We start from the raw sequence: 24,573 nt of genomic DNA on the forward strand, positions 1-24,573 counted from the left end.
CTATTGATATGTTTACCTCATTAGTGGGGCTAGAGTTTGAATCTTGATTTAGACCAGGACTTTTTAAATTGAGATTTAACTTAAGCCAGGTTGTGCTTGCTGGTCTAAAGGCAACACTAAAACCTTCTCTGAAATACCCCTCCATTGGACCAGAACACACTCAGCATGAAAGATGAGCAATAATTGCAATAATAATATATGGCTGTATAATGTGATGACTATGTTGGTGGAGCAAGGCTGGTAGAATGATCTCTTAAAGATTTTCTGTGGTAAATGATGAAGAATGCCTTATTGTTTGTTTTTGTTTGACATATTTGGAATGTTTATTCAGATTTGAATATAGTTACAACCTTGCCCAAACTTCCTCCTGGATGACAGGGGATGGCAGTGGACAGGGTTTATACTTGACCATTGAGACCAACGAATAACAGCCCAGAGTGCAAACCACATGACTGGGCAGCCATTTTTGCCATAAACAAAACGTAATTGACAAGAAACTTTTACATCTTATGTTTCATTGGAAGATTAAAGCTTTTTATTTATGTCCCTCTTAAAGTTCTGTAAAAACAGATTTTTTTCAAAAGAAACTTCTAAAAAATGTGTCTTTATTACATTTGTTTTAATACATAAAAGCATTTCATATTCAACAAATGTATTGATAAAAGCATTGCACTTCATTAGCACTTAAGTCAATAATTATGATAATACACAAAAACAAGTCCAAGAGAAACACACTATTCATTCCATTCTGTAGACACATCATGTTACTTGGCTAGCAACTACTGAATGGACCAAGGTCATGACTTCTGATAAAATGCTGTTTCGGTTTTGATGAGTAACCTAATGGAAAGGATTTTATTGCACAATCAATGATGTTTTAGAAACTAAATGATGTTTTAGAAACTAAAATACTAAGATTTTTAAACAACACATAATTATCATAAAAAAAAGAAAAAGTTAAAAAAAATATTTTTAGTTTATTTAAACAAATAAAAAAAGATATGAATATTTACAGCATAAAACTATCAGATGCATTGTTAACTTAGGATTTGTTAGCAAAAACACAAAGCTCCATAAAGTTATGTGCCTAACATAAGCTTACCAACCTGAACTACATGTGATAAAGGATTGTTCCTGAGTTCTTCCACCAGAGCTAATGGTCTTCCCTTAGGCACAGGGATTGTAGCAATTAAATACACATTTGTTTGAGACATTAATTTTTTCACAGCCTGGAAAACACAAAGTGCGTAAATAAATAGTACATTGAGAATGATATGCATTTTAAAAATAGTTTAAAAAAAATAAATCCTAACTTACTTGAATAAAACTTTGACTGAATAATTCCATCTTGCCAATTTCATCCACTAAATAGATGAGTTTTCTTTCTTCTTTTGTTTTAGTCTGTGGGTGGAAGGGAATTTTAAGAAAATGAACATTTAAAATTGTGAGCAATTTGAAATATTTTATCAAAAGCTTATTATATGGGCTCATATGAATAAGCATGATTTTTTAATGCTTAAACAAAGTGTATGTTGTTGTTTTTTTGTGGTAAAATAAAAAAAACAACAAACATCTTGAAGATAAAAACAAATGCCTATGGTATGTTAAATTGAAAAGTTATAATAAAAAAAAAACAACAGAAAAAAAAAACACACACAAAAATGCTTATTTTAATTAAAATGAACTAAAAAGTAGAAAAAAAAAAATAAAAAAAGATTTGGGTTTGTTCAGTATGAGTTTAAGAGAAGTTTACACCCAACCCAATTCTTATTGCCTAATTCTCTACACAAGGTTCATCTTCCTTACCTTACTGCATTTTTTGTTCTATATATTCTATCTTAAAAAAAATTAATTAATTACAACTAAATGATTAACTAATTCATTGATTTTTTTTATTAATTCATGTGTTGTCATCAATCATGAGCTTAAATGCAAATTTGATGGCGATTGGAAGTGTAGAAGAGGCTGAAAAATTACTTTAAAAAATCCAAGAAAGATTTTAGACAGAGAGAGTTAATATAAGTATTGTAAAAAGATTATTTAATCAAATACATCTTTATGGAACTGTTGTTTATTAATAATAATAATCTTCTTTATTATCCGTAAGGAAATTTGTTTTACATTACAAAAAACAATACAATGATTTTTTATGCTTAAAATTTTTATAGGTTACTTAGCAATGTTTTTCTCAAATAGGCGTCCAGGATAGAACACTAATTCTCTAAAGGTAACTATACAATAAAAACAAAAACAATAATAGTTCAGATTTATGACAGAGGCATAAGACTTACTGGATAATATAAGCTTGGAAGAGCAGTCAACTCAAATGATGAAATATTGACAGTGTATTGACCAACTTTGAAATTTGTTTGTCTTGAAACTGGAACATCATTGGAATTATCACTAGAAGCACACAGAAAAAAAAATACATTCACAGTCCAAAAATGTCAAGCTCTGCTGCCCTATAAAAACAAGTCATTATTAAAACATTACTGAAGTACCTGTAGTACTGAAAAATTTAAGGACCAAAATTATTGTATATATAAAAAATAGTATAATCATGTAATGCGATAATTATTGTTTTTGACTTCTCTCCCCATACCTATTTATAGAACAGTAGGACACATTAAGGAGCTATTAACAAAGAAATAACTATTATTATTCAAGGTAATATGTATACAATAAAATAATTGTATGTTATAAACTACAGATGTTCTTTAATAGCTGAAAAATATGATATTTAGAAATAAGTACACATGTGTTATTGTAATGATTTGTGTTAATTAGACATTTTGTCAACCAAATTATTGGGTTGTCCTTATTCAGGCAACCTGTCTCATGCTCAACTGAAAAAAATATTAAAAAAAATAATTCTTTGTCCTTGCATTTGAAATAAGCATCTTACAGATTTTTTAATTTTTATTTTTGTAATTGTAAATTGCATTAGAAATTAGCTGATAAAATTAATATGAAAAAGCATTTCAAATTGTACTTAACATAACTAAGCCATAAACTATGATCCACTAATACCTCACTCTGGCCAGCTGCCCTCTGTTTTTATCTGTTGTGATAACATCAAATCCTATTCTGTGACCATTAGATCGAACTTCCTCAGTGAAAAAGCCATTACACTGAAAACCTTCTTTCACCAGATTCTCATGAATCTTTTTAATCAAAGTGGTTTTACCAACACCTGAATATGAAGCAAAAATGTCTATTACATTTCAAAATAAGAACTCATTCGACTTACGTATATAAATTATTTCAAATGAGCTTTAAAGCTTTATGCCTTCATCATCACTACCTATTTCAAATTGCAGTAGTAGTATCGGACAGTTCAAACAGGCAAATATTTTTATCGAATGTTTGACTGTACAAACAAAAAAGTTGGATTTTTTTATCAATATTATAGCTAAAAATTTAACTTTTAAACCAGCTAACCCAACACTAAAACAAATCACCATATATATAATTGTATGAACACTGAACCATAATTTTCAATGACAAAAACAAAACCTAATAAAACACTCAGAAAGACACAAAGATAAAGGCAAATTTCTTGTTCACATGCTAGGACTACTTTGTACAAATACACCTTCTTTCCTACTGCTATTAGAGCATGGAATAGGTTTGCCTGAATCAGCCAGTAAAAAAACAATGACTTAGCGGCGTCACTATTCTGGAACAGGCATGATTATGAAACAGCTAGTTGAAATTAGCTAAATTCTACTTCATTTTGATTTTTTAAAGTTAAACTATTGTAACTATACTATGCATGGTCCATTTTTCTATTTTTCCACGATACATGTTTTCCTTTCACAACAGAAGATTTATTTAAACTCCAGGTTAAAATTGACAGGTGTGGAATCGTCCATTATTTTACATGTTCCAGGAGAAACCGCATATGCATGAGACACATATTTTTTGGTTTATGAATAGATCTGGAGAAACATCATTTCATAGCCATCTGCCAGGAATTGAATAAAAAAAAAAAGCCAGTTTTTTTCTTTTTAAAGATAGTCACATTTACGAAAAACTTGATGCTATTTATTTAACCTGTACTTTTAGTTTATTATTTACATAGTGATTTAGATTATCAGAATTGAAATATGAGTCTATATTAGTACCGGTATATATATAAATTTAAAAACATTTAGAGAATAATATTACATACCGGTACCATAGAATTTATGATAACCAGATGTCCAGCAAAAAGAGGACATGTCCTCTGTCCGGCAGTTATTATATAGACCCTAGTGGTCCAAAATGTAAGTTATTTTTTTTACAGTACATTTTATTTTTAATTGATTACATTTTTACCTATTTTTTTTAATTTTTTTTTTTTAAGTTTACTTTGTCTTTTTTTTTTTCTAAAATATTTTTGTTGTTTTCTTTTAAAAGTATCCTACGTGAAAGGATTTGGCATCCATTTTACCAATTACATGTCTTTTAAACCTAACCTACAATATAAATATTACCAAATGATGTGACTAATGTTTATCATTAGCGTAAAAATTATTTCCATTACGCAGATTGATATAATATGACTTCAGCTTTATCTTCAATAAAAAGATTGTTGGATCTAAGAAACATCATGACCCAGAAATTATAAATGCTGCTTTAAAGGAAATGCAAGTAAAAAGAATTTCACTAAGACATAATAGCCTCCAGAGACCCTACAGCTAAAAGCCATCATAAGACAATCACAAAACAATGGCTTTATGGTTTCTATAAAAGGCACCCTGAACTGGTTTTACGAACCCCTTTGAGTCTGGGCAAGAAGAGCTGTTATTTCAGGTACTGATGTAGAAAACGGTTCCTAGACCTTCAAGGATTAACCCTTGTCAATTAAATGATCCATCCTGCATCATTGCTGATGAAAACAGATTTACATTTGACCCAAAAAATGGAATGTTATTGCATGTAAAGGCCTACATATAACCAAAAAAAAAGAAATAAAGAGCACTGGAAAGTAAAACCTTGTAATGAAAGTCAGGGTAGTGTGACGTAAAGGAAGAAGTTCAAGTATTATACATGACTAGTAAAACAGATGCTCTATCTGATCTTAGTTCCGACATTTTTACCGTGTTGCGCAATTGTGAATTCTTAAAAAATCCTGTTCCATAATTGTGACTGACCCTCTCACAGTCGATAAGAATGTAAAATTTAAATATGCATTGCAAAACTAAAAAAAGTGTTACAAAGCATCTATTTAATTGGAAAATAGATGGGTAGTTTCTAGATATTATATCTTCTGTTAAGGGGCTGTCCATTTATGGTGGTAGACCACTTCACAAATCTAGGAAGTATAGTATCAAATGATGCATCGCTTTCGAGGGAAGTTGATAACTATCTGGCAAGGGCCAATAGTGCATTTGGACGCATCCAGGCAAGAGTTTGGCAGAATAAATTGCTCCACCTGCCTACAAAATCAATGTCTATCCAGCAGTGGTTCTCTCAACCCTACTATATGGATCTGAGATATGGGTATCATACAGAAAACAACTAAGACTACGAACGCTTTCACCAAAATGCTTGTGCTCCAACATGGACATACGACGGCAAGACAGCACTACAAACAGCAATGTCCTTGTGAACGGCGGTAGCGACAGTCTTATGGTCAGAAATTTACGCTGGGTAGGGCACAAATCTTGTATGGGGAACGAACATATACCAAAAGCAGTCTTTTTTGATGAGTTGAAAGGTCATCAACGTAACAGAGGTCTCCCATGGAAACGCTTTAAAGACCGGCTTTGGGGCCAACTTGCCTTAACTGACATGGAAGAGAGCACCTGGTTGCATGCAGCTTGAAAACAAGAAAGCTGGAGGTCACTTACAAAGGCTGCACGATACACATTTGAGACCACCGGCAGACAATGGTTATGCCTGCGCTACATGTGGCAAAATATGTATGATACTAATTTTTTGTATGTCACGGCTGGGGCTAAGTAGCCAAGGAGTTTGCATTCCTCATTAATCTTTGGACTCGAAGACAAGCCTTTTTACTATTATATCTTTCAATACCGGTACTATACTTTCATACAAAGATCTAGTTCTAAATTCTAACCATTACAGAGCTAAAAATAAAATTTAAAACTAGTAAAAAGTAGAACTACATCAGCAGATCTAGATTATTCTAGATTAATCTAGATCTAATATTTATATATATATTTAATATTAGAGTCTATATACTATCTAGTCTAGATCTATCAGCTATAGTCATGATTACCTATTTATACTATAATTTGTATAATAATAATTAAAAATTAATTACTAATAGTAATAAGTTTACTAGATTAACTCATTAAGTCTAAGCCACCCTAAGCCTAACTGAGTCTCACAGGCGGCCATATTGGATCTAAAAACACATTTGACATCAATCCTGTTCAGGTTTTACAAAACTGAAATTAAGCATGTCCTAAGAAAAGACATTGCTTTATAACTGAGTGTTTTTATGACATTTTCTTGAGTTTATTCTAAAGATAAGAGGTTCCTCTAGCGGCCAGTGGGAAAAAATTTTTTTTTTCTATTACTATGTCCTAAATATTTTAATCAGAAAAATTTTAAATTTTCAAATAACAAGGAAAATAAAAAAAGGTTTCCGTACATCTTTAGTTTTAAACCATACACTTAGAAAAGTCATTCAGTTTCCAATGTTACCAAATTTATTATGATTAAACGAGTCAATGATATTTTAAAACTTAGCACACTTTTATCAGGTACTAGAATTTCACTAAGGTCAGGATGACATTTTATCAATACTATCTGTTTTTAAAATGAGAAAAATAAAATTAGTGTACACTAAAACATGTAAAATTGAATGAATCACTTCTTTATACCTATATATCATTGCTTATTAACATAAAATATAATAAAGATATGTATTCTTGGGAGTTCTTTTGGTCAGTCGATGTCGAAGCTAAAATCTGTAAATCTAGGTATCTAAAATATTCTTTAAAATAAATATAATTAAATAGATCTAAATCTTAAATTTAAAGATTCTTTTTCTAATCTACACTATTGTTTTATAACTAGATAGATCTAGATCAAAAGTAAAGTAGCAATAATACATAAAACACTGAACCATAATCTTCAAATACAAAAACAAAATTTAATAAAATACTCTGAAAGACACAAAGATAAAGGCACATTCCTCGTCCCATATGCTAGGACAAATTTGTACAAATACTCCTTCTTCCCTAGTGCTATTAGAGCATGGAATGGGTTGCCTGAGCTAGCCAGGAAAACCAGTGACTTGGCAGAATTTAAGTCATTGGTTAATATGCATGACTAAATGCATGACGCGTAGGACGTAATCATCTTCTTATTTGAAGTAACGTCTGTATTATATAAGATAAGATAAGATCAATTTAGAAGCTTATTGTGTTGAAAACTTGAGAACCAGGAGCATTTTTCTTTTTATAGACTATTTTAAGAAAATTAGAAAAAATTGTATTTTTTTCGTAATTTACTAATGATATTTTATAATTTTAATTTCATTTTGATTTGCCACTTATAAAATGAAAATTCCTCCTTTAAAACTGTACAATTTGATATATACTTTTGTATATGTATTCACAATAGTTTTGGAAATATTCACATTAAACAAAATTTGCTTCACTTTTTTTTTTTATTTCTCTCTATAAAGTCCATAGGATATCAGGACGCCTCGGACAAACTTAAAATCACAATAACTTTTGAACCAATAATGCTAGCATAATAAATTTGGTGTTGTTGGAAAGCATTTTTCATCCTCTTTCATTCTATTACACATCTGTTGGTATAGGATAAATTTAATTTTTTTGGTGCAACTACCTGGCAATCCAGTGATCATAATATATCTAGATTTAATACTAGATCTAGTTAAGTTAGAAGAAGCCATGCCAGAAGTTATTGTTTGTTATAGATTAGATCTAGACTCTAGATCTAGATAGATTCTTGATCTATTTCTATAGATCTAGATCTATAATAAATATAATAATAATAATATAAGACCTAGTCTGATAATGATAATAGACTTATTAAAAACATATCAATATCTAATAATATATTGTTTCAGCAAAAATGAGCTTTCATTTTTATATCTACTAAGATATAAATACAAGGGGGAGTACTCTAAGGATATTATTATCATCAAAATATCGGAAAAATCAGTTTGGATACAATACACAACAGTAGCTTCAACAATTTTGCATTTATATCCTCAGTTTTACTATTACTACTGTGTCAGTGTTTGTAAAAGATAAATATCTAGAATCTATATACTTGAACGTTTGAACAATTTGTAAATGATCTAGTATTCTAGTAAATCTAGATCTCTGAAAATCTTAATGTCAAATGCTGTTATGCTGTTTCAAGACAAACGAAGAGCAACAAGACTCGGACTGGAAAGAGGTAAGCCACCGTAACTCTGGCGTAAGGTTCTTACATTCAATATTGGAGTCATTGACTAGATCTAGAATATAGATTGAAAATTCTAGATCTAGGACTATATATCTAGAATCTAGATTGATTCTAGATCTGCTCTACACTCTAGACCAGTGGTTCCCAAACTTTTTTGTCTGGTGGACCCCTTGCCATGTTTTATGGTTTTCGGTAGACCCCTGCTTAATTTATATTGCATTTTCGCAAATTCATCAACTCCATCATTTAAACAAATTCCAAATGTAGTGAATCGAAGAGTGAGGAGGTAATTAAAAGCTACATATTCGTTATAGAGGTCTATCCTTTTTTATGATAAAATATTTAGATTTAAACCAATTAAAATAGCAATATGTATTACTAGAATCATTAAACAAACTGAAAATTTTAGTATACTTTTTTGTTGTTGTTGCTGTTTCATCATTCATTGCTATGGATATTATGTTTCAATAGGAATTTTTTTGTTCGTGAAAGCTTGAACTTGGCTTGACTACATATGAATGGGGCTTGAGGTTCGACACCCCACTCGAGCAGAGTTGTTTTTACTGTCCCCCACTGGTCCATGAAAGTAGCTGTATATTAAAGCTAAAATTAAAAAAAAATTAATTTGGCTTGAGTAATATTGCAAAAGTTTTCGCATTGAGCAGTTTCTCATGTATTTATTGATCTTTCATGTCAGGCTCAAATTTTGGGTTCGCAGAACTGTTTTCATTTATTGGAGAAGGGGCAAAGGCGAGTAACTGGTGCCTAAACTAGTAAGCTTTGGGCAAGAGGAACTCATTTAGTTTTGGCTTGCAACCCACCTGACAGAAGGTAAACTGAATTCAAACCTCTGCTGCTTTGCAGCTATACCCAAACATGAAAAATAAGGAGCCTGCGACCCTTAGGCAGTATGCAGCACACAGTGCTACACCCTGTCAGAGCGTGTGACGCCGCTGATCCTAATGTGTGTATGTTGTTTGCAAAGAATTCCATAAAAAGCTTTAGCTGTTATAACTTATACCACCGATGTGTCCTTGAATTGTATTGTTGCTTTAAGCAATTCGTTCATAATATCAGATGCAGGTTTGTGTAAAACAGTTTGACAAAGAAGGAATGAATCCAGATTTTAAATAATCAACGCGGTAAAATTTCTTTTTGTTAAACATCAGCTTCATGTAGACAAAATTAAGCCATTAAAATAAGTATTAAAATCAAATACAACAATAATTTATTTAGAATAGCAGAATAAATATTGAAAGGTTTAACTAAGGTAAAATGATAAATCATATATTTGTGTATGAAATAATTACATTTAATGGGATGTGAAAATTTAATTCACGACCTACTTAGGCCTAAGTGAAATCTATTATCGTAGACCGTGGACATCTCATAGACCCCCAATTTATTTTTTCACTTTCGTAGACCCCTTGGAAGTCTTCGTAGACCCCTGGGGGTCTATATAGACCACTTTGGGAATCACTGCTCTAGACTCTAGAGTCTAGAGAGACTGAGAGAGAATCTATTGTTAGTATTATTTATATTTATTATTATACTAGATCTAATCATCTATTATCTATATTATTGATCTAGAATATAGATCTAGATTCTAGATGTCTAAAAAAGATAGACCTCTATTCTCTATTCTATAGTTATAGATCTAAAAGTAGATCTATAGATCTAGTATATATATTCTAGTATAATAGTCTATAGTCTATGTTAAGTATGTTTAGATCTAGATCATTATCATTAGAGTTTTGTTTTCGGTAACGAAAAAAATAATTTTTAAAGCACTACCAGAAAATCCAAGTACTTACATTTAGATGATCTAGATCATGCTAGATGAGGAGATTTAGACTAGATCTAGATTTTCTAAATAGTAAAATCTTGATAAGATGATAAGAATTACTGTTTAATTAAAATTAATGAATTATTCCTAGTCATAGACACAGATTTATTTTTACTGTAAATTATAGTAGGCCTGTAATAATATTAATAAAATAGAATGTTGTAGTATATTATAATTCTAAATCATAATGACATAATAATCATAGATCTATATACCAGACCAGATGATTCAGTATGATTCAGTCACTTATTACTTAGTAAGTTGATCTAGTGACAAGTGTAGAAAATAAAACCTTTAGATCTAGATTCTAGATATCGACATTTTTTCAATAGAAAATTTTCTAGATCTATCTACCCTAGTACTTGTCCTACAGAGATAAATGTGACATTAAATCATAATAATGTGACTCTCTTTATGTCATGTAGGTTTATTATTGAGTATTGTCGTATTTTGAATTTTTATTGTGCCTTTATTTACCAAAATACCATTGATACCATTTATTGATTAAGAGATCTTTTTAATTGTTGCACAGATCCACATGGAATTTCATACACAGGTTCCTTTTACGTCCTAGATGCTAATTAAGAACGATTTTTTGACAGGTTCGCAACCTAAGGACCGCCATTCGTGAAAAATTATCAAAACTTTGACTTTAATTTTCTACATATAAAGCATTTAAAAAAATGTCATGAATTTTTAAAGCAATTTTTCTTTTTCCCTAAGTCTACTTATTTTTAATATATATATGCCTTTTGCATCATTTCCACTTCCTTTTAGACAAAACCAATCCTAATAGCATTAATAAGATAGATCTACAGCCTTTTTCTTTTTTCGAGAGAGAAAGCAAGGAATATGGTACTTAGTAACACTGTCAAAAAAAAAAGGTAATCTTAATCAACACTCTATGTTGTAGAAACAAAATGGGGTTTCGAGAGAGAGAGATATACAGAGAATAAAAGAGAGAGCAGGCCGTAAACTTACACTAATTCACTGGCTAAAAAAGTATGTTAGGTTTATAGTTAAAATATGGCTGGTTTATTAAAATTAAAAAAGAAAAGGAGGTGATCCGGCCATAATAAACAATATAAAGCCTGGGAACATATCAACTGGCATCTAGCCAGTATGTACTGCTAGATACTTTGTAAAATTAAAATGTGTGCTGATTTTAACACTTCATTTCATTGGGAATGAAAGTAAACTTTGAAATACTAAGCTATGCCTAGAGTTTTCTGTTGCCATTGGTTAATGCAGGCAGACATGCCTTTATTCAATTGATTTTCCCTAGTAAATGTCAAGTACTGATTAGAGAAGGATGTACATATGGGCATTGTTGTTTTCATATTATATATAATATGAATATATATATATAATATATATATATATTATATAGATTATATATATATTCAATTTGCAAGATGCAAGACACTATCTATATCAATTAGAGTGCTATAAAATTTGTCTAACCTTAACAAAGTTGCACTTTCATCATTTTGTAATAGATCATTTTAACACACAGCCACGTATTTTATTTTATTTGTGTGAATAGCTTGCATATATCATAAATATTTTTGTGTAGGCTCCATGGGACTCACAAGATGAAGCATAAGAAAAAAAATCACTATAATTGTGTTGTGTCATCTGAGCACAAAGTGAAACAGATTGCTTAAAGTAACTTTTCTTAACAGTGGACAAAGAACTAAACAATGTACAGTTGCTAGTAGTACCCGGTACTTTCCTCTGATTCTTGGTTTCAGCTTTTCTACTGATAACGTATCTGCTGGTTCTATAAACACTATGCCTTATCATGTAAAGTGAACCATTTCTTGAGTTAGCATTTTACCTTTGATTGCAAGTTTTCGTTTCATCATTCTATGTAAATATCTGCACTTATACATAAACTAGGACTAGAGTGCAAACACATATATAGTTTCATTGAATTAAGTCAAGTCATTGAAGTTTAGACTGTTGACTGATACAATTTGACAATTTGTCTGGAAAGATTCTTGAGGCTAATAAATTATGCTTGTTTATTTATTATTTTTTTTTATAGTTTTAATTAATTAGTTTTTGAAACTTTCTTCATTCTGAAAGACATTTATTATTGTTTTTATTTTATTTCAATTTCTTCATGTTAATTCTGTGTTGTTATTATCAGTTGTACAGTAGGCCTTCATAGATTTACTTTGAAAATGAAATATTTTTAATTTGAATCAAAATTCTTTGATCTTGTTTGTTATATAGGTGCAGATAGATACATGTCTGTTGTATAGGTACAGATAGATACATGTCTGTTGTATAGATGCAGATAGATACATGTCTGTTATATAGGTGCAGATAGATACATGTCTGTTGTATAGGTGCAGATAGATACATGTCTGTTGTATAGATGCAGAAAGATACATGTCTGTTGTATAGGCGCAGATAGATACATGTCTGTTGTATAGGTGCAGATAGATACATGTCTGTTGTATAGGTGCAGATAGATACATGTCTGTTGTATAGGTGCAGATAGATACATGTCTGTTATATAGGTGCAGATAGATACATGTCTGTTGTATTGGTGCAGATAGATACATGTCTGTTGTATAGGTGCAGATAGATACATGTCTTTTGTATAGGTGCAGATAGATACATGTCTGTTGTATAGGTGCAGATAGATACATGTCTGTTTTTCAGAGCTGGTTTTTTGAGTTCCTAGAAGTGTGTATGGGAGGGAGGGGTTGCAACAAAGAATTTATCTAGAGTTGTGGGAATGATGCATGAAAGAAGAGTAGAACCTAACTCACAGTATTTGGGCTTATTGCCACCCCTGAAAGTTTTCTTTTTCTTGTTAATAATTACTTTTTACATTTTTTTTTTAAATTTTATTTTGCCAGTTTTATATTTATAAAGAATTAACATTTAAGAAAGTTTTTTTAGAAAAAATATTTTGATAACTGAAAAAGAAAGTTGTCTAAACATTTTTTTTTCATGCAAATGTATACATAATAGATACATAAAAATGTGAATTTGGTGTATTTACAAATGTTTGAAAGAACTTCAGTTACAACTCTCATTCTGATTTTAACTTTAACAGTCAATACACTGATGTTAAATACACAGTTTATAATGTGGTATATTATCACAATAATAATATAATTTTCATTTAGTTCTGATAGTGTTGTGGGCATGGCGGCAAAGTGCTAGGCTTCTGAATGAAGAGGCTCTGGGTTCAAATCTCAGTGAATATTTTTTATTTTGGGATTTTAGGACACCTTTGAGTCCACTAATGGGTGACATTGTTAGGGAAAGTAAAGGTGGTTGGTCATTGTGCTGACCTCATGACAACCTCGTTAACCATTGGCCATAGAAACAGATTACATCATCAGCTCTATAAGTATATAAGTATAAGTATAAAGAGAAGATGAAGCTTGTTTTTTTTTTTATTTTCCAGATCAATTGGGCACATAATTAAATTTTTCATTTTTTATTTTATAATTCACTTTTATCAACCTAAATTTAATTATTTCCTCTTAACTGTTTGTGAAAAAAAAACATTAACAAACAGCGGTGTGCTATTCCTTTGATGTTCCTTGTGATTTTCTATTAATGAAAGCTTCAAAAAGAAATTATTTCAATAAAAAATTATTTTCTCTGAGCACTAAAATTTTTTTCCCCTACATTTAGTCTCCAAACAAGGGACACGGGAGTAGCAGCTTTCAGGACAGTCGGCATAGCTCAGAAAGTTTAAAGAGAATCATGGGAAACTCAAACTTGAAACAGCACATAGAAACAGCTCAGAAAACTGGTGTCTGCCAGTTGCGACACATGACATTGAAAGAAGTATGTGCACTTACTAATTCTTATTATTGTCTAATTTTTTTCTTATGTTGGAAATTGGTCATTTTATGATCCTGTTTTTTTTTCTACTGTTCATTTTCAATTAAAGCCTGGCTTTTAGTTTTATGCTTAAAGTTTTTTCTACACTATTTTACTACCATATTTTGGATTTGGGGGAGGGATTAGCTGGGCTTGTTCTCTGTGTCATCTATATTTCATTTTTTTTCTTGACCTTTTGCCTCAGAATACATCTTGTAGAATAGTTTGTGTATCTCCTTGACTCCTGAAATACTTTGTGTATCTCCTTGACTCCTTAAATAGTTTGTGTATCTCCTTGACTCCTGAAATACTTTGTGTATCTCCTTGACTCCTTAAATACTTTGTGTATCTCCTTGACTCCTTAAATAGTTTGTGTATCTCCTTGACTCCTTAAATAGTTTGTGTATCTCCTTGACTCCTGAAATAGTTTGTGTATCTCCTTGACTCCTTAAATACTTTGTGTATCTCCTTGACTCCTGAAATACTTTGTGTATCTCCTTGACTCCTGAAATACTTTGTGTATCTCCTTGACTCCTGAAATAGTTTGTGTATCTCCTTGACTCCTTAAATACTTGATGTATCTCCTTGACTCCTGAAATACTTTGTGTATCTCCTTGACTCCTGAAATAGTTTGTGTATCTCCTTGACTCCTGAAATAGTTTGTGTATCTCCTTGACTCCTTAAATACTTTGTGTATCTCCTTGACTCCTGAAATACTTTGTGTATCTCCTTGACTCCTGAAATAGTTTGTGTATCTCCTTGACTCCTTAAATACTTTGTGTATCTCCTTGACTCCTGAAATACTTTGTGTATCTCCTTGACTCCTGAAATAGTTTGTGTATCTCCTTGACTCCTGAAATACTTTGTGTATTTCCTTGACTCCTGAAATAGTTTGTGTATCTCCTTGACTCCTTAAATACTTTGTGTATCTCCTTGACTCCTTAAATACTTTGTGTATCTCCTTGACTCCTTAAATCAGATTTGTGAATCTTCACAAGTCATTATTCTAAAGTTGACTTAAATTGATAAATGTATTGACTTCATCTTTTTAACTGTGAAAGCAATGACACAAAAAGTATACAGATATATATAAATAGTATTTTGATTTTTCTGCTTCATATATTTTAACAAATTTGTTCTACTTTGTATTGGACAAATAAAATAAATTGCACAAACTACTTCTAACCAAAACAAACAAATGTTGAGTACTATGATTGCACTTTTGTCTGTCCATGTTACAATAGCAGATAGCAAAAAACCCATTAAATTTAGTTTTTATGAATTGAAGTTTAATCTTGAATTTTTTTTTTCACCCTGCAAATCCTTGAAGGTTCCAGAAGAATTGCAGAAACTCTCTAAAAACTTGCGGACTGTTGACTTGTCAGACAACAAAATCACACACTTACCTCCCTGGTTCACTTCCATGACCACACTGAAAAATTTTACATTAAATAATGGAACTTTAGGTCAGTGCATTGTTATAACTTTATGAAATTCATGTTTGTTTATACTTTACTAGACCTGGATGATGATTGGAAATGAGTTCATTTAAAATTCTTTAGGCTAACGTTAGTTCTAATTGTTGTGTGATTTAATAATCTCTATAGAATTGTATTTTGATTGGAATAATTTTCTGTGCTGATATATTAGACTTCAACATACATACATGGTCTAAATTTTCACTATTAGACTTAATTTTTAGTTTTTTTGTTGTTAAAATATATTTTTTTTACTGCTATTTATGTTTGTATGAATTATTTCAATCCGATTCATTTACTACATAAATTACTAGGGACAGTATTTCAGAAGAAATTCATCTTATGTACTACACAAATTACTAGGGACAGTATTTCAGAAGAAATTCATCTTATGTACTACACAAATTACTAGGGACAGTATTTCAGAAGAAATTCATCTTATGTACTACACAAATTACTAGGGACAGTGTTTTAGAAAAATTAAGGATGTGTTTGTGTTCAAGGGAGATAACTAATTTTTTTTACATAGTTTTCTAGGTTTGGTGCAAGGACTACCTAAATGAAGAGCTTGGTCATTTAGGAAAAGTGCTAGGTTATAAACACCAAAACTTTTGGCTACACAAAATGATACATATTATTTCCTTTGCCATTTCAATGTTTTGGCTTTGACGGAATGCTTGGAACGTTTAGTTGTTTTTTTTAACCTAAATGCTCAAACAATACTCTTGAAGGTTTTTAACCAATAATATGCAGATATTATTCAGAATTTCCTATTGATGACATTCATACTAGATGTCACAATGTAAAGATGTCACAATGTAAAGAGCAGTAAAGTAATTGTGTGATTGTTTTGTCTTCACAGTTTCCCTGCCAGAGGACTTTGGTAAACTGAAGAAATTAGAAGTGCTTTGTTTGAACTCAAATTCATTGAGTTCTCTCCCCTCATCATTTCCCAACTTAACAAATCTGAAAACATTATCACTAAGTGGCAACCATTTGAAACAGTTACCCTCTGAGCTCCTCAGCCTCCCCCAGCTGGATGTGGTAGACCTGTCACAAAACTCCATCACAAAGCTGCCCCAAGACATGTCAGGTTTGCAGGCAGTTGAGCTCAATCTCAATCAGAATCAGGTAATGTTCAGTGATATTTAATAGTTTTATTGTAAGGGTGGGGGTAATGTTCAGTGATGTATGTAATGTTAGTGAGTCACTTTGTTGGATTTCTTTTAAAAACCAACATCTGAACTTTCAGTGTGTTATTTTTGTTCTTATCATTATATTTATTTTCATTGACATTTTGTCATGTACAAATTGAAATTACTTTTAATTTGCATACTGAATGATTTCTTCAGATGTTTAATTGGAGTTCTTTTTAAAATTGTACACAAACTCATGTTTAGGTCTACACCAAATTTGAACATTCAGTATTTAATGTTTCTGCAGATTACCAAGTTGCCAGAATCCATTGCCAAGTGTCCAAGACTCAAAGTTTTAAGACTGGAAGAAAACTGCTTGGAAATTTCAGCATTTACCCCAGAGATCATGAAAACTTCCAAGATCAGTTTGTTTGCTGTGGAAGGCAATATGTTTGACATGAAACTCTTTCATCAACTTGATGGCTATGATGAAGTAAGAAGAGTCTACAATTTCTAGAGATTTGGTTTTACATAGTGCAAACCATTTATTTTTGTTCATTTTGACATGTCTAGGAATCTATAGCTCCAGAGGCTAAAATAAACTCATTTCAGAAATCTTTCTTTAACAAGTATCTTTGTAGCATGAAACCAGTAGTCTGACTCAGCCAGGAAAACCAATGACTTGGTAGAATTTGAATCTGGAATTAACATCAATGACTAGAGATTACATTAGAAAACCAATGACTTGGTAGAATTTGAATCTGTAATTAACATCAATGACTAGAGATTACATTAGAAAACCAATGACTTGGTAGAATTTGAATCTGCAAATTACATTAGTTTTTTTTTTTTTAAAAGAAGTTCCTTTAATGTTGAAATAAGACTTTTTTTTCACCAAAGTTTGAAATGATTTAAAGATTGAAAAGATCTAGACTGAATCAATAGTTTTAAGATTACATTACAGTTCAGTATTTAGTTGTATATTATTAGCTTTTGTCACTGTGATATTTTTTTTCTTTTGTTTCTGGCTTTATCTTCTGATCCCTCCCTTTAGTGAGCCAGGGTTATACATTTAGTTCAGAAATCACTAGATGAGATCTTTTATTATAACATTATAATGAACTCACTCATTCATCTTCACAGTATATGGAGAGATTTACTGCAACCAAGAAAAAATTTAACTGAACTGTGAAAAGAGCTCCTGTCTCAGGAAAGTTGTGCTTCTAAGTGGACAGGTTGCAATTTGAAATAGTGCAATCCATGACACTTCAAGCAGTGTCATCCATTTTGTAAGTGTACATACACACTTGTAAGTGTACATACACCTGTCAAATATTTATTGGTATTTTCCTTGGATTATTGCTTTCTTGTCTACCACGAATTAATTTGTAAAGCTTGCATTGACTTTCAATTTGTGTTGACTCAATATTTTTTTAAAAACATTTTATCACTATACAACTGAATATTATTGTATGAACTTATTCAATTATCAAAAGATTTTTGTGATTCTGTGTAAAAATGCCAACATTTTTTTTTTCAATGCCTTTCATCTGAACATTTGATTTTATTAACTCATTACAGTATTACAAAAGGATGCAGAAGATAAAAATACATTTAATGTACTGTTTTTATCTCCCCTGCCTGTGATAGAGTTCAAAAAGTTTGGTTGTAGAGGAAGTGTCACATAAAACTGTTTTACTATTCACTCACTTTGTGGTGTTAGCCTTTAGCATAAATATATATATACATGACTCATTCCTAGCTCTAGGAAAATAATATTTTACTTATTCAGTGCTTTTAAAAAAAATTCTGAACATTTCAGTTCGATCAGAAAAGTCATACCTATATTTTGATTAAAATTGCTTCATTTACTTTAGGATTGATATTAATGCTAGTACTCCATTACTGAACAGAGATAGAAGTTAACTTACTGACTAACAGTACTAATATTCCGATTTTGTTGTTTATAAGAATGATATGTAATGAAAGTTTTTTGGTATACCAGAAACAATATGAAACAATGCATGGCTGTGAGAAATATATTTTATTAGAAATACTTCTAACAGAGGCTAGTGAGCTAGTGTAAAAAACAATTAAGAAAATGAGTCTGACCAGAAAATGTCCCTTTGGTACAGTGTGTCTACATTAACATTGTTTCATTTTAGAGCCTAGAGAGCTAGGAATTTCTTTAATTTTGGAGTCCTACATGGAAGACTTTGATTAGCAGCAAAGTTCTCAGACGACACCATTCCTGTTGTCTCTCCTTGAATTCAAACAGGGTATCCATAACAGCCTGTAGTACAGAAGCCAATCACTGCACTCTCATTCTAGAATGCAATCATGTCTACACCTCAACGCAATGCACAGTATTTTTATTTTGTAATATGATGTTACTCACTGAATTTATGCACATCTTGATGTATTGCTATTTCATTGATCTGATGTTTTCATGGTAAAACAAAGCTTTAGTTTCTCCACTCACAACTGTTTCCTTCCTACTTAATTGCTCTGATTGCAAGTTGTCATTCCAATTGTTATTTAATCAAGACAGGATTCATCATTTTAGTTGTGTAACCAAAACAATTACATTTCTTGTGGGCAAAATCCTTAAAAAAAACAACCCTCAAATACTGTCATCTGTATTATTTTACTCATGATGTATCACTAGATTTCAAATGTATTTTCACTGTAACTGGTGGAGTTGAGTATACTGAAATTTGTTTATCATCAGACATCTATTGTATTCAAGCTGATTTTTTTCTAAATAAAACATACTCTAATGGGAGTCATCTTTTTGTGTTCATTTGTTTCAACAAAAAAAAAGTTTTAAGCATGTAATGATCAATATATTAACATAAATATACATGACATAGAAATAATTGCCAATGAACAATTGAGCTAAGCACTTACTTAAAGCAGAACAAACACACACATATATTCATTCAAATAAATGTATATATATATATATATATATATATATATATATATATATATATATATATATATATATATATATATATATATATATATATCACCATTTTTATCAAAAGGTATAGAACACTAAAAAGCAAAATATAAAAATACTTTACAAAAAAAACAACTGATCCAAGGGGAAAAACTATATATCTCAATAATATAGAAATTATTTCCCTTTTTCAATAACAAAAAAAAAAAAATTGACTAATTGGTTAATTTTTTAATTGATTAATGTTTTGTTAGGTATAATAGATAATTTTTTTAACATTTCAACTTTATCCATAGAATGGGAGGGAGAAATAACATGTTCAAAATTTGTACCAGACAGACATAGTTGATAAAAACTTTGTAAAAATGGGTTGCTCTATGATCACAAAATCTTCACTGACAACTGACTTACTATAAATACCCAAAACTAATTCTAGCAAACTATAGTATTACTAAAGTAACGTTTCCCTTTCAGACCTTGTGGTCTATAGGGCAGATGATGTAAATGTCATCTGTTTCTGTGGTTAACAAGGGTGTCATGAGGCCAGCACAATGATCAACCGCCTTTACTTTTCCCCAACTAATGTCAGGTACCCATTAGAACTGGGTGGACTCAGAGGTGGCCCAAGAACCCTGAAATAGAAGGATTTGAACCCTGGACCCCGGTTCAGAAGCCAAGTGCTTTACCGCTCAGCCACAGTGCCTCCTCTAACAATCTATATTTATGTCTAATTCCATATTCAAAAGTATGTGAGTAGACACATAAGCACACCTGTTGATTATGATCTCAAATCTTGTTTTTAAATAGTCAACAATGCAAAAAAACATAACACAAACACAATAATAAAGAAGAAGCTATTGATGATCAAATGTTTTCAATCTGTTAATAGACAGAGCTGTTACAAACTGATCACTGGGATACAAAATTAATAATTTAAAATGTAGACAACAAAATGGTTTTGTTTCAATGAACCTTTTTTTATTTATATTTTTGTATGCAAGAAGAAACAAAACCAAGTTTAGTTCAAGGTTGGAGGCAGTGAAAGAGCTGACCACATTGTGCTTTTCTTCTTGAACCAAAGGGAGGCAAGTGAGTGAAAGCAATACAAGAAATAAAGCAGGTAGTATTAAAAATCTAGAGACATTTTAGCTAACATCATCAACAACTAAACAAATCTGATTCATTAAAACATTAACAAAGCTTACACAAATTCTTTTGAAAACATTTCACAAGCCTTTAAATGCATTAAAACAAGACAAAATACTGCAGTAGAAACAACAACTACAACAATGGCTGAATGATAAAAATTTTTTTATCTTGGGTATCATGATTTCTCAGTAACAGAAACAGAATGTCTTGTCACTTTGATCAGATACTTTTATGAGCTGAGAAAATATTGATCAATAAAAGCCATGAAGCATTCTTTCACTTCATAGCTAAACATTGACTAGAAAATGATAACACAATTCTGAAACCTAGTTTTGAGCTTATTAACTGAGACTAAGACTGCTTTATTGATGTATTTCTTTTCAATCAAAAACATCAACATTTTACAAAAAAGGCAGCCATTACTCTATTGCAATACCATTGTCTGACAACTTAAGAAAATGCTTACAGAATGACTCTGTTGTATGAATTATATCCAAAGATAACACCACTTTGTTTGTTGACTGAAGTTTCATCCTTTCAAAACCAACAAGAATAGAAACAAGATTGGTTTAGTTGTACAGATCTGAAAGAAGTGACTATTTCAAACAGGTCACTCCACAGATTGAACTAAACAGATGTGAAAGAAGTGACTATTTCAAACAGGTCACTCCACTGATTGAACTAAACAGATGTGAAAGAAGTGACTATTTCAAACAGGTCACTCCACTGATTGAACTAAACAGATGTGAAAGAAGTGACTATTTCAAACAGGTCACTCCACTGATTGAACTAAACAGATGTGAAAGAAGTGACTATTTCAAACAGGTCACTCCACTGATTGAACTAAACAGATGTGAAAGAAGTGACTATTTCAAACAGGTCACTCCACTGATTGAACTAAACAGATGTGAAAGAAGTGACTATTTCAAACAGGTCACTCCACTGATTGAACTAAACAGATGTGAAAGAAGTGACTATTTCAAATAGGTCACTCCATTGATTGAACTAAACAGATGTGAAAGAAGTGACTATTTCAAACAGGTCACTCCACTGATTGAACTAAACAGATGTGAAAGAAGTGACTATTTCAAACAGGTCACTCCACTGATTGAACTAAACAGATGTGAAAGAAGTGACTATTTCAAACAGGTCACTCCACTGATTGAACTAAACAGATGTGAAAGAAGTGACTATTTCAAACAGGTCACTCCACTGATTGAACTAAACAGATGTGAAAGAAGTGACTATTTCAAACAGGTCACTCCACTGATTGAACTAAACAGATGTGAAAGAAGTGACTATTTCAAACAGGTCACTCCACTGATTGAACTAAACAGATGTGAAAGAAGTGACTATTTCAAACAGGTCACTCCACTGATTGAACTAAACAGATGTGAAAGAAGTGACTATTTCAAACAGGTCACTCCACTGATTGAACTAAACAGATGTGAAAGAAGTGACTATTTCAAACAGTTCACTCTACTGATTGAAGAAAGAGAAGTGTTGTTGTTTTTTAAACCTTGTTAAAAACACACAAACATACACACACAAATATAAACATACACACACAAATGACTTAAAACTGTAGGTCTGTGCCTTTTAGGAGAATGGCTTAAAATAGCAAAATGTCAGGAAAAAAAGAATCTCATCACTGTTAAACAACCAGACATCTTATTATGATTATTCTACATATTTCAGATGTTCCTTCAGAATAGAAGATTTATTACATCCTAACCAAAACAACTTGCAAGAGATGTCGATAGGCAGGTTTTGAACCCCGGACCATCAAGATGACAGTCCTATAGAATTAAAGATTATTACCTCCTAGACCAAACATTCCACAGGACAGCAGGGGATGGCAGTGGGTAGGGTTCGATATACATACCACATGACCAGGCAGGTATCTATATACTCTCAAAGTCAAAATAATAAACTCTTCTCAAAACTCTCATTATCACATATTGCATAGTTTTATCACTTTTTAACTCCACACTAAATGCATGAAATACTCTCAATACCAGAGATTTCACATATAAATATTAAGTTAAGTACTTTCAATAACCACAATTACTACATCCCAAGCTGTCAACCCTGTACACAGAAATGTTAACCCTCTTCTACTGTTATCTAAAGGTTAACTTAATAGTTTTGATTTCCATTTCTGACAGTTTGACTTTCATCTCAGTCACATGGCTCAGTTCTTTCACTCCAGTCAATGAGGTTTCTACTGCTGTACTGACCTTCACCTCATTGAACATATTTAAATAGACTGGTTGCTGGAACAAGAATAAAATTATTGAAAATTAGCAATAATAAGAATCTGTCATGATGGCAAAGCAAAAGATATGAAATGGTTTAGGAATTGCAGGGCTTACCACACTAAACGGATTGCTTGAGGCATAGCATACTGAGACTGAGTTCCTGAAGCTTTAATTGATACCCTGAAGCCTAGCACTTTTGATTCCATGAAATCTAGCACACTTAGACTGAGAGCCTGAAACCTAACATACTTTAATTGATCCCCTGAAACTTAGTATATAATTGATTTCCTTAAAACCTAGCATACTTAAATAGGTTCTCTGAAGCCTGGCTTACTTAGACTGCAATCCTGAAAACCTAGCATACTTAAATAGGTTCTCTGAAGCCTGGCTTACTTAGACTGCAATCCTGAAAACCTAGCATACTTAAATAGGTTCTCTGAAGCCTAGCTTACTTAGACTGCAGTCCTGAAACCTAGCATACTTTAATTGATTCCCTGAAACCTAGCATACTTTAATTGATTCCCTGAAATCTAGCATACTTTAATTGATTCCCTGAAATCTAGCATACTTTAATTGATTCATCTGACAACAGCTATAGTTAGTAAGGGAGACAAATGTTAACAAATACCTGCATACTGCAGTCCATAAATATCTGTGTGAAGGAACAATCTATTCCTGTGTTATGGAGCACCAGGTAAGACTTGACTGATGTTTTGCTAAGTTCCAAAAATCTCAGTTTGACAAGGTCATAGTGACATGGCCATGGCTGACTGATTAGTCTCACAGATGATTTCACTGGTGAAGTGGGCATCATAACAGCATGGGGTGGGTTATGGAGGTGGGTAGCCAGCAGGTGAGCCAATAGTGATGGATAACAAGGAGAGGCTTTCATTGGACCTTTGGACTAAAGAAAGATAGACATAATGATACACAGAAAATAAGGATGCACATACATAATGATACACAGATATAATGATACATAGATATAATGATACACAGATATAATGATACATAGATATCATGATACACAGACAAATGATACACATTTATAATAATACACAGACAAATGATACATAGATATGATACACAGACTTAATGATATACACATAATGATACAGATATAATAATACACAGACAAATGATATACAGATATATATAGTTCGTCCATCGTGGTTCGATGATGACCACTTTGTCATCCAGGGGGCTGAGGGCTTTGCACTGGGGTTTTATGCCTCCTCATGTGGCTGGTGAGACCTATGTGAGCCCGGAATGTTCGGCTGCACACTGGGCAGGTTATTCCAGCTGGAGCTAGTGTCGTTTGTCTTGCTTTTCTTTTCTGGCGTTTTTCTTCTGCCTGCGTTGTTCGTTTTTCCTCAGCAACCTGTGCGCCAGTTTTCACAGCGTGACGCCATGATGGTCTGTCGTGTGCCTCTGTCTCCCAGGTGCCAGGGTCTATGCTGAACGCCTTCAGAGAAGC

At 31.7% G+C, this 24,573-nt stretch overlaps 3 protein-coding genes across 9 annotated transcripts in view; 1 reads left to right on the plus strand and 2 right to left on the minus strand.

Annotated features, from left to right (window-relative positions):
- Window positions 1–588: 588 nt before the first annotated feature.
- On the minus strand, window positions 589–8,077 carry LOC106053754 (cancer-related nucleoside-triphosphatase homolog). Of its 4 annotated transcripts, none has more exons than XM_013209367.2 (6): window positions 7,816–8,077; window positions 3,031–3,193; window positions 2,292–2,403; window positions 1,318–1,401; window positions 1,107–1,229; window positions 589–840 (listed from the first exon to the last, which is right to left on the minus strand). In XM_013209367.2, exons 1-6 carry the CDS (start codon window positions 7,880–7,882, stop codon window positions 760–762), a joined length of 630 nt encoding a protein of 209 aa, XP_013064821.2. In that variant the 5' UTR covers window positions 7,883–8,077; the 3' UTR covers window positions 589–759. The 4 variants fall into 4 exon arrangements, with proteins under 4 accessions (XP_013064821.2, XP_055880703.1, XP_055880704.1 ...); XM_056024728.1 differs by lacking the exon at window positions 7,816–8,077 and adding an exon at window positions 6,342–6,366; XM_056024729.1 differs by lacking the exon at window positions 7,816–8,077 and adding an exon at window positions 6,302–6,350.
- Window positions 8,078–8,101: 24 nt separating this feature from the next.
- On the plus strand, window positions 8,102–19,506 carry LOC106053753 (leucine-rich repeat-containing protein 57-like). Of its 2 annotated transcripts, XM_056024727.1 has the most exons (7): window positions 8,102–8,394; window positions 11,826–12,055; window positions 13,916–14,071; window positions 15,438–15,573; window positions 16,448–16,716; window positions 17,029–17,214; window positions 17,865–19,506. In XM_056024727.1, exons 2-7 carry the CDS (start codon window positions 12,044–12,046, stop codon window positions 17,904–17,906), a joined length of 801 nt encoding a protein of 266 aa, XP_055880702.1. In that variant the 5' UTR covers window positions 8,102–8,394; window positions 11,826–12,043; the 3' UTR covers window positions 17,907–19,506. The 2 variants fall into 2 exon arrangements, with proteins under 2 accessions (XP_055880702.1, XP_013064819.1); XM_013209365.2 differs by lacking the exon at window positions 11,826–12,055 and having other exon boundaries at window positions 8,105–8,394.
- LOC106053755 (alpha-mannosidase 2-like) overlaps window positions 18,749–24,573 on the minus strand; it is a 29,655-nt gene continuing 23,830 nt past the window's right edge. For all 3 annotated transcript variants that reach the window (XM_013209369.2, XM_056024726.1, XM_056024725.1), the window contains exons 22-23: window positions 23,725–24,000; window positions 18,749–23,111 (exon numbers count right to left, since the gene is read on the minus strand). In XM_013209369.2, coding sequence (XP_013064823.2) covers window positions 22,959–23,111; window positions 23,725–24,000 — 429 coding nt within the window. In that variant the 3' untranslated portion in view covers window positions 18,749–22,958. The remainder of the gene's footprint in view (window positions 23,112–23,724; window positions 24,001–24,573) is intronic.

The sequence above is a fragment of the Biomphalaria glabrata genome, chromosome 3 (assembly GCF_947242115.1).
Source record: "Biomphalaria glabrata chromosome 3, xgBioGlab47.1, whole genome shotgun sequence".
NCBI lineage: Eukaryota > Metazoa > Mollusca > Gastropoda > Planorbidae > Biomphalaria > Biomphalaria glabrata.

What these genes read in the sequence shown, in the direction of transcription:
- LOC106053754 (XM_013209367.2), bottom strand. Translation starts at nt 7,882, where the DNA reads ATGGCTTCTTCTAACTTAACTAGATCTAGTATTAAATCTAGATATATT. An exon ending in GGGCAGCTGGCCAGAGTGAG is followed by an intron (nt 2,404 to 3,030) that starts GTATTAGTGGAT and finishes GTGTGCTTCTAG; the next exon opens with TGATAATTCCAATGATGTTC. An exon ending in CTTTATCACATGTAGTTCAG is followed by an intron (nt 841 to 1,106) that starts GTTGGTAAGCTT and finishes CCTTTCCATTAG; the next exon opens with GTTACTCATCAAAACCGAAA.
- LOC106053753 (XM_013209365.2), top strand. Translation starts at nt 8,338, where the DNA reads ATGCTGTTATGCTGTTTCAAGACAAACGAAGAGCAACAAGACTCGGAC. An exon ending in GACACATGACATTGAAAGAA is followed by an intron (nt 14,072 to 15,437) that starts GTATGTGCACTT and finishes AAATCCTTGAAG; the next exon opens with GTTCCAGAAGAATTGCAGAA. An exon ending in ATTAAATAATGGAACTTTAG is followed by an intron (nt 15,574 to 16,447) that starts GTCAGTGCATTG and finishes TTGTCTTCACAG; the next exon opens with TTTCCCTGCCAGAGGACTTT.